The sequence below is a fragment of the Apostichopus japonicus genome, chromosome 21, assembly GCF_037975245.1.
Source record: "Apostichopus japonicus isolate 1M-3 chromosome 21, ASM3797524v1, whole genome shotgun sequence".
Lineage (NCBI taxonomy): Eukaryota > Metazoa > Echinodermata > Holothuroidea > Aspidochirotida > Stichopodidae > Apostichopus > Apostichopus japonicus.
Window position 1 is genome coordinate 18,095,196 of NC_092581.1, and position 16,862 is coordinate 18,112,057.

Here is a 16,862-nt window from a genome sequence, read left to right on the forward strand (position 1 = left end):
AGACTGTACTAAGTTATGCCTGCTTTAATAAGATGAACCATAAATATGTTAATATTATATAATATTATGATTAATTTACCTCCATGGTGGTATGCATACAGCAGGCTTCTGGAACTTCCATCATAAACAGAGGCAGCTGGTCCAAGGACTGGAGCAACGTCGTCTGACGGATGTGGTTATTGAAGAATGCGGCAGGAGTCCGATACCTCACTATTAAAAGAAATATTAAAATCATAAATATTAAAATATTTAGCAAGCCACAATATAATATAATTCAGTTTTCAGATTTAAGTATCTTGTCAGTTTTCTTGCCAAGTTCCTTGCTAGGCAATTTTACAAACTTAACTGTTATATCCCATTAAATATTAAATAGAAATGTTAACATTACAATATTATACAGATCTTAAAATGACTCAGGGTTCAACAGTGTTTCACATCAAGGGGTTTTACCACCTATCCGACTCCCGTTTGAAAACTCGTAAAACCAAACCAATGAAATGATCGTTGTGCATCTTTTTCTTTTCCTTTCTTTTATCCTTTCTTTCCAGCTTTATTTTTCAATAATGTATTTGTCATAACAACACCCACTCATATATGTAGAAACTCAGGTTTGTTTGATTTCCTTTAATAAATACAATCTGATATTTGTATACATTTCAACAGAGAATAACGCTGCTGCGATGTTTATACTCACTCTTTGTCGCTTCAAAGTCTCTCTTTACAGAATTTGGACCAGTCCAATAATCTACCAGGGCAGAGAGGTAGGTCTGGTCATATTCATTGGTAATGTGACTACCATACACAACCTCTGAGAGTAGATATCTCAGACCGATCCATGAGATACCTCTCAGTGTCTCTCCGTCAGAACCAGGAATATCACGGACAATCTCCTTGGCGATCATTATTGCTTCCTGTAACGTGGAAATAAATTTGCACGAGTAAATGGGGCAACTTTTATCCAAAAAGACTTTTATCCCTTAAACTGTAATCGTGGGAAATGATCGATGTATTGACAAAATATTTAGTATTCTTGTTGTCACTATTATAGTAGCTAGCAGCTTTAATGTAGTTGCTTGGAAATGGAGTTAGGCCAGGACTTTGAATCTGCATCTTTTCTCTCAAGTGTAATACGAAAATGAAACTATATTATACTTTATCATACATTTCCGTTGTCCCTCTTAATTGACCCTGGGCAAAGGGGCTGTAGCCCATTCTGACCACAGCTCTTTCATTGGGTGATGGCCTACACACAATATTGAATAACACCCTAAATATATGTGAAACACAACAGCCACCATCTTTGATAGGAGAGTTGACTACCAGAGAAGCTTTGGCAAAGGCTCCAATAAAATTAGATGATTTGTTCTCACACCCTAGCATAGGTTCCCTGCCACCCTCCCTCCAGTGATGTAACAGGTTAATACTACTAACATGTATTTCATTGAAACTGAAGTCCATGGTAGCGGGATAATTCCATCCGTACATGCCATAGAGAGCCCTCAGTCGGACTGCTGCGTGTAACATGGCCAGGTTATGAAGCAGAGGAGGCCACTCTGTCCGGCCACTGTGCTTGAGAGTCTCCTGGTCCAACTGGCTGATGCTACCCACCAGACTGTTACGCACCATCTACAACACAATCACACAAGTGATATTTCAGTATCAAAAAGAAATAGTGCCAAAAAAGAGAGCCTAAAATAGCTGGATACAGTGAGAACAGTCATGTCCAATATTAACATACTTACTCTGTGTAACATTGGTGGTCCAGTTCAGCAGTCTTTGCTGACTGCCCACAATCAACCTTGCCCTCCTCTTTAAAATTTTGACATTTTAATATCATAACAGAAGTATATATCTTGATAACACATCAGTGTAACACAATTTGAAGTTTAAACCCCATCTTCAAAATAATTGTTATCCTCCCAAATCACTGGTGCTAGCCATACGTCACATAAATTGCCCTCACCATCACCCTCTCCCCTTTCCCTCATGATAATGCCTTTGGTACATATTGACTCCAGTGGCAACATGAGACAGCTCAAAAAGCCTCTCACCATATTTCATATTCACAAAATTACCAAAAACTTTACAATGATTACTTTACAACAATAAAAGCTTGAGATAATCTTACCCTTGATGTGTCAACAATTGCTTTTGTTGCAATCTGTAACAATCTAACTGGCAGCTCTGGTCTCATCTGTGCTGAAATCCAGACTCGGAAATTACTCTCACTCCCATTCTTAATGTCGCCCTCTTCCAGGATTGTCTCTAACAGATTCATCAAATGGACAGCGTTGTGTCCATGTTGAAGTAGAACCCACGAACCCTGAATTGAGAGAAAGCATCAGCAGGATATCAATACAAAGACAGGAACAGCAACATCTGTTGTGTAATAGAATCTTTTGAGCTGACAATAAAAGGTCATTCAGCACATCACAAACTTTTATATTTATCAACACATTCACTGAAATAACTATGTGTCGAGGCAGGAACAACAAGAATACAGAAGTTGTTTCACAACAACGTCTGATGCATAATATAGTCTTTTAAGCCAACATACAAAGTTATTCAGTACATCACAAGCTATTGCATTCTCTGAATTGCTATGTTTCTGAGCATCATAATAGCCTTCCAATTGCAGTGTATCCTGACATAATCAGTGCAGATTCAATGCATCCAATACTCCACATTTACACTGCAAACTTGCCAACAATTAGCTAGTTTCATCTGTTAACCCCTCAGTAAGCACCCTTCATAAAACAGAAACTATCACTGGTACTATGCTAACTAGAGTGTTTGTGGTTTGATTATCAATCCCTATTAGGCTATCAAGTATATATGTGCTGCCAACATCAATCCCACCACTAGCACCAAAACTATGTTGTGCAATAATCCCCATATCAGTCCTACCATACTCAATCCTACTTCTAACACATAAACTACATGATGTCATCATTGATCCCACTACCAACGCTCAACCTATGTTATGGTGTCATCATTCCCCCACTGCTATCATCAAAAACCATGTGGTGCTGTAAACCTGCTTGGATTCAACAATACCCAATCTAGCAACTTTGTGATGGAATCATCAATCGAATTGCTCCAACAAACCTGTCGTGTCATCATCAATCCCACTGCTAACACCAACACTATTAAGTGCCATTACCAATCCCACTGCTGACACCACAGCACCTATTTTATTGACTTACATCTTGCATAGCTTTCTTGATTGCTTTCCTGGCCTTCCTCTCTTCAGTTGGTCCAGAATTGTTCAAAGCTACCACAACTGTGTGACTCTGCTTCTTGCTGGCCACATCATTAAACATCTTTTGAGCTAGATCTCCCTCTCTGGTATAGAGGAGGAGGATCGGTATCCTTGGAGAACTCTGGTTTACAATGGTGTGTATATCAAAGTTAATATCTTGAATATATCTGGTGAGAAAAGAAGATGAACAAGATAGTAATGATGCTAGATACAATTGCAACTTTGAACCAATAATTCCTGACATATCATGACTTAAATTGATACATTCTGAGGGGATCAAATCTGTCTATCTTATACTTTGCCCTCAGTGTTACCTAAAAGTCCTTATAAATGTGACAGGCTCTTGTTTCGTCTTTCATACACATTATAATAGATGGAAAAACAAATATTGGAAGTTTACCATAATTGTGTTAGTTCTCTCAAATTTGACAAAACTCCACTTTCTAATACTTATGTTACTGACAATATTTCTTATTGACAAATTTGCAAAATTTGAAGAAATAGATTGAAAAATTTGTTACTGACAAATAATAATTCTGACCTTTTCCCGAGGACACTGCTGACGAAAGCCACGGAACACTGTTGGACCCGATCAGGTCTGAAAGCTCTGAGGACGAGTAACCTCTGTAGAGGATGGTAAGTTTCATCCATCTTCTCTGGAAGGGGGAACACCTCGGGGGTGCCATGTTCCCCCAGGGTACGCCACTGGGTCTCCCTACCGTCCTTGGGCATCCGCTCAAACATATCTTGGAACCATTCATAGTGCAGGGCCAAAGACTGAATCACACCAAAAACATTGACAATTACTTATTAAATGATAGAAGCATTTGTTTTGTTTGTTGTCTGAAATAGAACCTATATTCTCCTTGTATAGGGAGGTACACACAAAAATGGAGTTCAATTTGTAACTGTTAAACTAAACTTGTTTTCTACACACTCATGCTACTTTTCATTTCTGAAATTTGAGAATACATCTTGGGGGAATGCTCATAGATCCCCGACCCTCCCCCACCCCCAACCCCTTCTCCAACAGCCTGTCCCAACATACGCAGTCATTGACCAATTCTAACCTGTGACACCCCTAATCAATAATTTATTAAATTATTACTTACATTCAGATTCATAAATTTTACTATTTTTTTACTACATGTGTTACATATGATCATGGGCGTCAACAGGTGGGGGACGGGGGGGACATGTCCCCCCCACTTTCAAAAGTGGAGGGGATATCATATCATTTGTCCCCCCCACTTTTCAGAACAGTTATTAAAAAAATCACATGCATATGCGCGATTTTCTATCACAATTGCTGAGCTGATTCAAGTAGAATCTAACTTAAGAATCATTATCAATAAATTGCACTGGAAATTAGAACAGTGCTTGGCCCTTTATCCCCCTTCCTCTGATATTCACCCTCCCCGCTTCGTCCGAGACCTCTGATAAAAGTTTGTGCGATGTTTGAACGATGTTTTAGAGTGTTTTGTGGAAGCACCCCTTCTCGCCAGAAATGGAATTCCCCTTGCCCTACACTGTGAATCAGAGAAAACGACGCATTTCAACTTGAAAACAAGTCGAAGACCCCACCAGGAAGGTAATATCATATATTTTAGGCCCTACAGACAGTATTCTGCCTGTATGCAGGGTATTATATGATACCAAACTACCGAAAATATTTCGTTTGAGATGGACGCTGTGTAATTCGTCTCCCTTGGTGTCAGAACGGCATCTTTCTACCAGTACTTTCTGTCGGAATTTAGTTTTGTGAGACAAAATTTCTCCTCACAGATCTGGTGGTGTGTAACTAAAAACGACTCAGGAAGGCCGTCTCCTGCGATCTAGGGGGTCTTATGTACCCAAAATTTTCTGGTACGCTACGCGCCAACCAATGGTGGCGCTCCGCTTAGATAGTATAGTGTCCCCCTCACTTTCTGAAACCTGCTGACGCCCATGCATATGATCTCCACAATCACAGACAACATCACAGTGAATGTTACATAATGAAAGAAAAACAGATAGTTCAGGCTAATAACATTAACTATGTATGACATTAATGAAATTGATAACCATTCCATCACAATCATATAAAGAATATATAAATCTGTAGGACTATACCTGGAGGTTATGAAACTGTTCATCAAACATCCAATCAAATGGTTTCTTGATTTGAGTCACCCTATGGTCAGATGCCACAGTATGACCAAGAGTGTTCATGACAGCCGAACCAAGCTGTGGAGAAATCAGGAACTCTCGCTCTCCGACACCGACCCTTCCCAGTGAATCTTCCACCTGTGAGATAATAAAATATATGCAATCAAATATACTAGTGGTAAAATTTAAGAGAGAGTTTAAGCCACTTTTGCAACTCTTCTGGTTTGCAAAAAAAAAAGAAGTGAATCAAGATAACAACCACATAAATAATATGAGTTTCTTTAATTATTCATTTAATGCAGAAAAAAAGGACATCTTAAAAAAATATTGTTTTGAATATAAATGAGATGAATTACATGATCACATGACTGCACAGATCGATTGGTAGGCAGAGAATCTGGTATTCTGAGATCACTGTTTCTAGTTCCTTCAAGTTCCTCCCCCCTCTCATCCACCCTCCCCCCCCCCCCATCCCCCACTTACATTGTCTATTTCTTGCAAATCTTCTTTCAGATGACATCTATATATTGATACTACAAGGTGTGTATTAAATTAATATCAAAAGCTACATACCTCAAGAGATAGGAGGAAAGCATAGATGAATCTATCCTTCTCCAGTAGAGCTCTGGCACTGGACTGGAAAGCATAACTTGTCAGCTTATCTACAACAGCCTTGACTGCACTCCTAATGGTGGAGGATAGAAAATAGTGTAAACCACTGGAAGGTGAGATACTTAAAAGAAAGAACATATAAACTGGTTTGTAATAATGTAAGGATGCTTTGAAGTCTGCAGTGGTGTGCATGGGTACTATGTTTTTGCTGATAGGCTGGGTATGTGATAAAAGTATTAGTTCAATTATTGACATGTCTTAGCAGGTCGAGTACTGAGAGGTATGCACATGTGATATCCAATGGTATGGACATGATGGTGTTGCACAGTGCTCATAGGCTAGGTTTAACAGTACATGTGATATCCAATGGCATGGACATGATGGTGTTGCACAGTGCTCATAGGCTAGGTTTAACAGTACATGTGATCTCCAATGGCATGGACATGATGGTGTTGCACAGTGCTCATGGGCTAGGTATAACAGCACATGTGATATCCAATGGTATGGACATGATGGTGTTGCACAGTGCTCATAGGCTAGGTTTAACAGTACATGTGATATCCAATGGCATGGACATGATGGTGTTGCACAGTGCTCATAGGCTAGGTTTAACAGTACATGTGATATCCAATGGCATGGACATGATGGTGTTGCACAGTGCTCATGGGCTAGGTATAACAGCACATGTGATATCCGATGGTATGGACATGATGGTGTTGCACAGTGCTCATAGGCTAGGTTTAACAGTACACGTGATATCCAATGGCATGGACATGATGGTGTTGCACAGTGCTCATAGGCTAGGTTTAACAGTACATGTGATATCCAATGGCATGGACATGATGGTGTTGCACAGTGCTCATGGGCTAGGTATAACAGCACATGTGATATCCAATGGCATGGACATGATGGTGTTGCACAGTGCTCATAGGCTAGGTTTAACAGTACATGTGATATCCAATGGCATGGACATGATGGTGTTGCACAGTGCTCATGGGCTAGGTATAACAGCACATGTGATATCCAATGGTATGGACATGATGGTGTTGCACAGTGCCCATGGGCTAGGTATATCTTATATGACAAAGACAAGTGTAAATGAAACACATATATATACATTTTTGGTGTGATGCTGATGCAGTGATATGTGATGTGATGATAGTGATGTGTGATGATAGTGAGATATGTGATATGTGTGATGATAGTGGTGGTGATGTGAAGTACATATATCTGTGGGAATCAGTGGTGTAGACATCACAGTGTCAAATGATGTGCTGGGTATTTGATAATAGTAACACTAGGCTTATAATGTGAAATATTAACATGCATTTATTCAGTAGTATATGACGTATAGTGTGGTGATGTGCTGGGTAGTTGCTAGAGTGTAACATGTGATGACATGTGATGCACATGTGATGCACCATGCAGTGGCTGGGGCAACCAAACTTTAAATGTACATATGTGTTTTCAGTGTCTTATTAACAGGATATTTCCACCACCAGAAAACCAGGAAAAACCACCACAAATGTTTCTATCTACCTTTAGCTGGGAGATATCTACTAACTACAAATGACTAAAGATAAAAAACAGCAGGTTGTTGGTGAAGGAAGTCGGAAATGAACGAAAGCGAGCTACCATGGTGACAATGGACTGATTGTGTGGCAGAGAATAGTATTAACATAACTCTTTTATGAAGAGACTTCTTCAATTCTCATGCAGCCCCAGACTATAGCAGGTAATCGAGACAGTACAAAGAGGGACTAATGTCTCGCCCACTAGCAGGGACTCCTCCCCGCCCCCTCCCTGAAGCCCCTCAAACTGAGGACACCAAAAATTTCTACTTCTTTTGCCAGTCCAGGTTTCTGTGGCCTTCATCCTACCAGTGCATGCTACAACCATGATGTGTGTGGTGCAATCATTGAAAAGCTAATGTATATGAGGCATGCAAACAAAAAATTAAAATAACCACTTACGATCTGAGAGAATGACGATCATGCAGAAAGGGAAAGAGATACTGACAAAATGTACTTGTTTGATGGACACAAAAGTTCAAAACTTGTAACAAAGATATTTACTACAGAAATCTACCTCTTCAGGTTTGCAATGTAACTATACTGTCAAGTCATAAATGCATCAAGTCATAAAAGCAAAACTAAAAAAATTACAACAAAAAGATTAATAACTGAGTCAAAAAGTTACTATCTAATTATGTAAAATGTATCAATTTTTTCCAAAACATGCAGGCTGTAAAGGAAACTCCAGAGATGCAGACACTCATTCATTATTACCATTCAAGAAGCATCAACTACCATGATAAAGGCTGCATAAACATTAAGTAAGTGGGCCTGAATTTTCGATCCTAGCAGGATCTTCTTCAGAGGCTGAATGAAGAAGATCCTGCTAGGATCGAAATGTCAGGCCCACTTACTTTTACACATCCTCTTACACAGGCTCTTTATTGGATAAGCAGTTTGCTAACAGTGTTTGCTTTATGTTTATTTTCCTTTTACTTTGATAAACATTATTAAGTTATATTATGAGGTACAACCTCATCTGTAACAATATGTCATCGCTGAATTGTGGTAAACAACTGATTTAAAGCAGTGTACACACAATATAATCATTATTAAAAAAGGACATACATCAACTTTGAAATTGTTTCAGAGATCACATATGAAATTCTCAAGTTTGAAATGATCCCTGGCTGCTTTATCAAATAGCTATTACAATCATTTCTAAGGTTTTTCCTCACCTCTCTGAGTGTTTGATAGATACGTCGTAAACTTCCAGAAACTGTTGCCACGAGGTCTGGTAAATAGGATTAATTTCCACCATAGAGCGAGAAACATCAAAGCAGACGGCCCCCCTCTTAGCCACCGCTCTGTACCCCTCCCTGGCATTGTGAATGGCATTCTCAGATATCTGCACTCTCTCTTGGCTGCATGGAAATATGATAATACACAGAACATGTCAACTGTTTGTCACTCCACTACCCCCCCCCCCCCCTCCTTCCACCTCAGTCTGTCCAATAAAGAGAAACACTTACATTGTGAACGATAGTATACAGAGAGAGGACCTGCAGTTTAATCCTAGCAAGATAGGTTGAAACTTAAAGGCATTGAAGACTTGGGCACAAAGAACAGTCTGATGCCGGTAATCTGACCTAGTTTCGAATGAGGTGTAACAGAAGTGTTAGACACCACCTCGATCCCAGAAAATAAACACACAGCTTACTACCGTCGGTAATTAGACACTAGTGTACAGTCGATACACACAGCTATGGTCAATACCCACAGCACAGTGTACATAGCAGCGATGGATATCTCAGGTCTAGATAAAAGATAACAAGGTATCACGTTTCATTACTGTCTGCATTTTGTAGCGACAAGAAGAAAACTTAACTTGAAGCAACGGAAAGTTAACTTTTTCAGAGGTTTGGGGCGAGTCTTCAATGCCTTTAATCCTAGCAAGATAGTTATTAAAGGCTGAAACTTAAGTTTACACAAAAGTTACAGAAAACTTACACGCAAGTTACACAGACGTTGATACAAGATTACACAAGTACACACAAAAGTATGCTTTTACACAAAAGTAATCAATGTGGAAATTAAAGCCATCTGGATTTGTTGATTCGTATCAAGTTTTAAAGCTTTGAAGACATTTCCTCAAAAACTGCTTCAGTACTGTATTATATAAATCTACGACTGAAAAAATAGTGTGAAAGGCACATTAAGATGTAATTGTGAATACTGCCCTCTATTTCACTGAGTTAAATATGTTGCGGAATTTTTGGGAACTTGCTATTATAGATGTGAGTTTGTTTGGTAACAAACACATCAAGATCCACAATAAAGAACACACAATACCACATATGGTGTCTTAGTCTACTCTTTGAATTTTCCACCTGTTACAATAGTAAGAAATATTTAATATGGAATAATCTTGATGAGAATCTATTTTCCTCAAAAGCAGTTTCTTACCTTTCTAAGGTCTCATCATAATGTTTCTTCATATCTGCTAGTTTCCTGGTCATCGCCAGGTCATTTAGCAGTCTCGTATCTGATGCTAGGCAGTCCAACATCTGCTTCTCAAGCTCATTTAACTGTGTCATGTTAGAGATTTGTTCCTTAATGAGAAATAGTTAAAAATAAAAAAATTACAAAAAACATATTCAGTGTCATTCTAGTGTTATTATACATGGAATGACTTAGTGTTCAAATTTTGTGTACCAGTTTTAAAGTCTCTGTGTTTGTCTTTTATAAAATATTAAAGTTCCTGTGTAAAAAAAAAACTGTTCTACACCTTTACACCTGTATAGTAATTTGACCAATTTGCAAAGCATTTTGCCAAGCAATACTGAATAAATTATTTTTATTTTCAATTATTTTTCAATTATTATTAAATTATTATTTAAATTATTACCTGTTATATAGACTTGTGTTATTACAGACACTTGTTTTAGTAGTAGGCCTTCAAATATGTAATTAAATATACTTAATGCTGCCCAGTATGCTTACCAATTTGTAATACATTTTCACAAATTCTGACTTTTGCAGGGAATTATGAAAATGTTAAGTAATTTAATCTGATTTTTTTTAAAATTTCTGGGTGTATTAAGCTCAACAACTTACTAACATGACATTTGAATCACTGAATCAGAGAATAATATTTTTCGTTTTAGGAGTGAATCTTTTAGAGATAAACTTCCAAAAGAGATAAAATAACTTGTATATCTTTTCTTTTCTCTTTTGATTAATCTACAACTAAAGCTGTAAATTGAAGACTCTGAAGAGAAATGAACAGAGATTTGAGAGTTTATGTGAGTTAAAGCACTCATTAAAGCACTGCTCTCATTAGATTACAAGATTGTGATAAATTTGAATACCTTGATAGCTGTGATTCTGTCTTCATCTAGACGAGCTTTCTCCAGAGCCATGAATCTGTCCAGCAGCTCCTCTTCAACATCTGCCCTCCCCTGATAGAAGTAGACAGGGCTGGTGTAGGCTGCCAGTGAATGGGGCAGTAGGTGGGGGAAGTAGGTAGTATGGAAGTAAATATGGAACCCTGGATGACACTCTACTTCATGATCGGCCACCTGAAAAACAAATAATAAAGTAAAAAGTAAAGAATGTGAAGACATTCAATTGTTTTCCTACCTGGAAGGATCTTCCTAACGACAAAGATCAAATCCATTTGTTTACCACCTGATAGACTTTGAAGCGAGTTTCTACGTGGACACATATTTCTAGAAGAGTTACCCTTTCTCATACTTGTACTCATGGATTTGTACTCCTACTCATGGATTTGTACTCCTCCTGATAGATTTGTACTCGTATACATGGATTTGTACTCTTACACATGGATTTGTACTCGTACTGATGGATTTGTATTCCTACTGATGGATTTGTACTCGTACTCATGGATTTGTATTCCTACTGATGGATTTGTACTCGTACTCATGGATTTGTACTCGTATGCATGGATTTGTATTCCTACTCATGGATTTGTACTCGTATTCATGGATTTGTACTCCTACTTATGGATATGTACTAGAATGCATGGATTTGTACTCGTACGCATGGATTTGTACTCTAACTGATGGATTTGTACTCATGGATTTGTATTGTATGCATGGATTTGTACTCCTACTGATGGATTTTAACTCGTACAAGGGTTAAAGCCTTGCACTAAATACCCTGGGGAATCCTACTTGCTTTTGTACTTGTGCTGTTGTACTTGTACCAAATGTCTGCTACCTGATACTGAATCTATTCTATAACTTATTCAGCTTATTCAAAGTAAAGTGAATTAACGGCCTAATAACTTCTTTAGCAATTTTATTAATCCCTTTTCTATTATTTTTTCTATCCTTTGGTATAGTCATAACTACATTCATCTAAGAATTCTTCACATCCAATATGAATAATTAAGTTACAATAAAGCCTTACCATCATTTTGAAGACTGCATTGGCAGACCAGAATCTCCTCTTCTGTCTCAGAAGTTCCATAAATCTAGCATCTTCTGCAAGAGCCTCTGGATCACAGTCCATCAAGACTAGAGGAGTTCCTTCAGTTAGACAAGATTCTAGCTGAGACCTCAACTCCTGAAAAATTATCATGAAATTCAGTTTTCATAAAATTAGATGTATTTTTCTTTTAAATACATACAAGCTTACTTACCGTGTTACTATCAAAGCACTCTACTTCTAGGGTCTTAAATACATTGTACTTTACAATCACCAGTTTGCCACAAACATATAACCATGTTACCAGCCCAGTCCTCCATTAGTAGCTAGGTCTTCAATACATCATACATAACATTACTATTATGCCACTATTGTAGCCATGTAACCAGCCCAGCCCTCCATTAGTAGCTAGGTCTTCAATACATCATACATAACATCACTATTTTGCCACTATGGTAGCCATGTAACCAGCCCAGCAAGCCATTAGTATGGTCTTCAATACTTACATTATACTTGACAATCACCAGTTTTCCACTGAGGTAACAATATAACCAGTCCAGCACCCTACTGGTAGGGTCACAGATGAGAGGCCAGGCACTACAACTCTCCTCTTGAAGAATGAAAGAAGCATTGTTGTTTGAGTTCTCTGTCCTGGGAAGCTTCAATATCCTCAAAGATTCAATCTCAACCTGTAATAAGAATAATAAACAAAACAAAAATAAAATACAAAAGTAAAAACACAAGCAAAGGTAAAACCATCCAAATTGAAAAAAAAATATAGGTTTAAGTACCACACTGCAAATGTTATCCTCTTAATTTATCAGTCAAATAAAGGAAACCGTGTCAACTTCTAGCAACAAATGATGTTGGGTGAGCTAGGCCAATGATGTGTGTGTGTGGGGGGGAGGGGGGAGGGAGGGGAGGGAGGTAGACATTCATGGAATATCTCAATCTAAGCTTATTCTACCAAAGCTGATTACTATACACACATCACAATCTTTCAAAACTGTAGCAGGGTCATGAAACTTCAAGTTTCGTAATTACACTTGTTTCTTCAAATGATTCTTCCGAGCTCAATTAGGCATAATCGGTTGAGGTTTCAAAATTCAGTTTTTGTAATCACCATGTCATACCGGCAAAGGGCATAATCAAAGTATACTAAGAGTTGAACAACATACTCACCTCATCATAGAGAAAGTTAATAAGAGGTATATCAATGAACAGTTGTTTCTTGGGAACGTGTAACTTATGTTCACCACACATATCTTTGAAGATGTCGGCTAATCGGTTACGGGAGTCCAGAGTCATAGCCCCGCAATAAGCTAGATAGGCAGATGCTACCAGACAGTTTGTCAAGAGCCACTCGTTTTCTGCATTCTGGTCAACGTAAGCTTTCCACCGTTGACCCTCAGCACGAAGACTGAAAACATGAAAATTTATCGATCGAAAGTATTACAATATTTCCCAAAACCAGTTAGAATTAAAGGCATTGAAGACTCGCCGCAAACCGTGTGCAGAGCTCTGAAAAAGTTAACTTTCCGTTGCTTGCAAGTGAAGTTTTTCTCTTGTCGCTACAAAATGCAGACAGTAATGAAACGTGATACCTTGTTATCTTTAGCTGGACATGAGATGTCCATCCCTGTATTGTTTGTAGTACTGTGCTGTGGGTATTGACAGCAACTGTATGTACTGACTGTACACTAGTGTCTAATTACCGACAGTAGCAAGCTGTGTGTGTATTTTCTGGGATCGATGGTGGTGTTTAACATTTCTGTTACACCTCATTCGAAACTAGGTCAGATTACCGGCATTAGACGTTTCTTTTTGTGCGAGTCTTCATACCCTTTAAGTAGTGCCCTAGTTATATTCCATTCTGTTATGTTTATCTTATTTTCTGGTACTTTGAAATCTGTTATTTTCCTAATTACGTTAATTGGCAACAATTCTTGTTTGATGATGTAAAACCTCCTACAAAAAGCAAGGAAGTGACAATTCTTTTAAAGAGTGACAGTTTGAGTATTTTGTAACAATTTATAATTATTTCATCAATATTTTGCAGACAAACAGGCTAAAACTAGTAGTTGCTATAATAGCTTTCCTGGGTTCTAAGCAATTTATCATCGGCAAATGTCTAGCTTAACCACCCCTTGCCAGCATTCCAAGGGTATTAATTTTTTGTTTTGAAGAACATAAGAGAAACTATAAAGTGAAGTAAATAGACGCACCACCTTGATGGTGCCATAATTCAATGAAAGGCTACCATGCATTGTCTGTGTCACTCTGATCACAATATAACTGCAAGAATTTCCACAAATCATGAACACCAAATCAAGTTAATACTCCACAAGGTAAAATATCACTTTTAATGTTTGGTATTAGTTTTGAAAAACAATTTCAGCATTTCATCATGTCCCATGATGTAGTTACTTCAATTCATTTCACCAGAAAACATATATTTTTATTAAAGCAAGTGTTCACCAGACAAAGTGAAATTAAACTCCAAAGGAAATTTGCTTGTTCTCTTTTTTATTTCATAGCTCATCTCTCTATCTCTCTCTTTTTCTCTTTCTCAGTCCTTTACAAGTTGTGTTTTGTCTTATACTCATTTCTCACTCAACCTTTCTCTCTGAAGAACAGTTTACAACTGACCACTGTCTCTAATTTTAATAATCTACTGTAATTAATTCTTTGATATTTCATCTCTTACCTATGAATCATGCTTGTGGCTGCTTTGAGTCTTTCGTTGCTTGCAGACAGCTCAATATCCAGCTTGTGCTTCACCACTACAGCTGCATCAAACTCTCCTTGCATTTTGGTCACCTCCTCCTCTAGCATCGGGATGTCCGCCTCTGAGTAAATTATCTCCTCTTCTTCCTCCTGTTTCTCCTCTTCGGGTTCAGCTTTCGCTGCCTGGAAATAAATTTGTGAATAATATATTGTGTAGTTACTCTGACTGAATCTAAGATAACTTTCTCATAAGCATAGGCATCTAATTATTTGAATTACCTTTCCCCCTCAATCAGTCACATTACCTAGTACCTTTGCAGGATCCTCAACCTCCCCCACCCCCCCCCTCACCCACTTAATTCGAACCCTCTTACATAAAAACTAAGTGCACAGCATGTCTTCCTCTGTTCATTATAATGGAGGAGTGTGGGGGTGGGGTGGGGTGGGTGAGAGGGTGGGGCACATTTGGCAACAGTTCCTACAGTGAATAGCAGAAGGGGAGGAATTTGTAAAGTGCTTAGGCTAAACCATGATTACCAAACATTTTCTCTGAAAGATGTTAATTCGTTTTATACAAAGTGTTTTGAAAGTGCACAACATTTTGTTTATACCAATTTCTTTTGGATAAGCTGTTGACAATTCTGTTATTTAAGGTCAGTCTAATTTATGATGATCTTTCTCAGTGGCGTAGGAAGGTACTTTTGAGTGGGGGGGCTGAAGACTGATGACCGGCCTGGGGGAGGGGGTGTCCCCCTCCCCTTTGGAATTTTTTGCATTTCCAGGTAGCCTCAGATGCAATTTGGTGCAATATAGCACACTTCAACACTCACTCCATTTTGTAAACTTAATTTTGTATTTTCACCAGGCCTTAGATGCAATTTGGTGCTCCAAATGAGATTTTTTTCTCATTTGGAAATGAAAAAGGGGTTTTCTGACTTGCGAAGCGGGGGGCAGAATGATACTTCCGCCCCTCCACATTTTTCACTGGGGGGCTGGCGCCCCCCAGCCCCCCCCGGTTCCTACGCCCTTGATCTTTCTTACAGTAAACCTATTTAAATGAAAAGTGACTACAGACCATCTGATAACAATTGTCGGCAGATGTGTAAATGTCAATTTATTCAAGCTAGCAGTGGCTATACCAGCCTATAACCATTTGAGTTCCCAAAGAATTTCAAAGATGTAAAAGTTTTAAGTTGAAGGCTTAAAGTGATAGTGGCTTGATTCCTAACTCTGTTTGTTGCAGTAGAAGCAGAAGTAGAAGGAATGAATTATCCCCTTGAACATTGACTGCACACATGACTGCATAATGTGGCAATTATTAAGATATAATGACTGCAACAATTCAATTACCTTTGGCATTCGATGCTAAATGCAGGTTTATATTCCTTCTCTTTCTCTTCATTCATTAAGAAGATCATAACTTAAGTGATATTAAAATGTACGCTGATAAAGCCGTGGCAAGAATATGCGCATGTTAATGGCTATATTAAACTTGGCAAATACATCAGCATTTGGCATACTAATTATCATTCCACTAATGCTATGATTTATGAAAGCACTCAAATGAAGCTCATAAACAATTGTCAGGGTACCATGGTGACAACAGTACTATTAATATGCATCAAATCATGCATATCAAATCATTTATTAACATGCACTGACTAAATGATCAATATATTAACTGACAATGGATACCAGCATAGGTAAGCTCCTCCGTTTAATGCTTAGAATATTAATATCAGCAGTTTAATTTTACTTCATGAAGAGTACTCATGCCATATTCCAGTAATAGTAATGACCATTATTATCCTGTGTTGATTAAATCTTTATTAAAACTTTAATGCCTCATTTATCTTGAGAGTTTACATGTATTCTATTTCATCATTAGTATTAGGTAGACTGTTATATAGAACTAGTTTTACTGATTAATACAGATCTCATGAGATGCCTTTCACATGACTGGCACACTACCCTACCCATTCTCCTGCTCACTTCAAAACACATTTCAATGTATTATCAAGACAGCAATTTATTTCTTACGGCAATGCTTTTCAAAATTATAATGAACATTTGTAAACATTCATCGACACTCCATTTCAAATTTCAAACCTAGGCTTTAGGTAAAAACCAAGGTTGAATTGCGTTTT

General features: G+C 38.0%; 2 protein-coding genes across 11 annotated transcripts in view; one reads left to right on the top strand and one right to left on the bottom strand.

The window, feature by feature from the left end:
• Positions 1-16,862, top strand: part of LOC139962548 (kinesin-like protein KIF25) — a 90,341-nt gene that overhangs the window by 15,438 nt on the left and 58,041 nt on the right. The window lies entirely within an intron of this gene.
• LOC139962546 (dynein axonemal heavy chain 5-like) overlaps positions 1-16,862 on the bottom strand; it is an 83,924-nt gene that overhangs the window by 6,636 nt on the left and 60,426 nt on the right. For all 10 annotated transcript variants that reach the window (XM_071962635.1, XM_071962643.1, XM_071962642.1 and 7 more), the window contains 15 exons: positions 14,696-14,898; positions 13,171-13,408; positions 12,495-12,677; positions 11,971-12,126; positions 10,908-11,117; positions 10,003-10,148; positions 8,775-8,960; positions 5,984-6,095; positions 5,375-5,548; positions 3,804-4,039; positions 3,207-3,429; positions 2,129-2,323; positions 1,432-1,626; positions 695-911; positions 80-210 (listed from right to left, as the gene is read on the bottom strand). In XM_071962635.1, the coding sequence (XP_071818736.1) occupies positions 80-210; positions 695-911; positions 1,432-1,626; positions 2,129-2,323; positions 3,207-3,429; positions 3,804-4,039; positions 5,375-5,548; positions 5,984-6,095; positions 8,775-8,960; positions 10,003-10,148; positions 10,908-11,117; positions 11,971-12,126; positions 12,495-12,677; positions 13,171-13,408; positions 14,696-14,898 (2,805 nt within the window). The remainder of the gene's footprint in view (positions 1-79; positions 211-694; positions 912-1,431; positions 1,627-2,128; positions 2,324-3,206; positions 3,430-3,803; positions 4,040-5,374; positions 5,549-5,983; positions 6,096-8,774; positions 8,961-10,002; positions 10,149-10,907; positions 11,118-11,970; positions 12,127-12,494; positions 12,678-13,170; positions 13,409-14,695; positions 14,899-16,862) is intronic.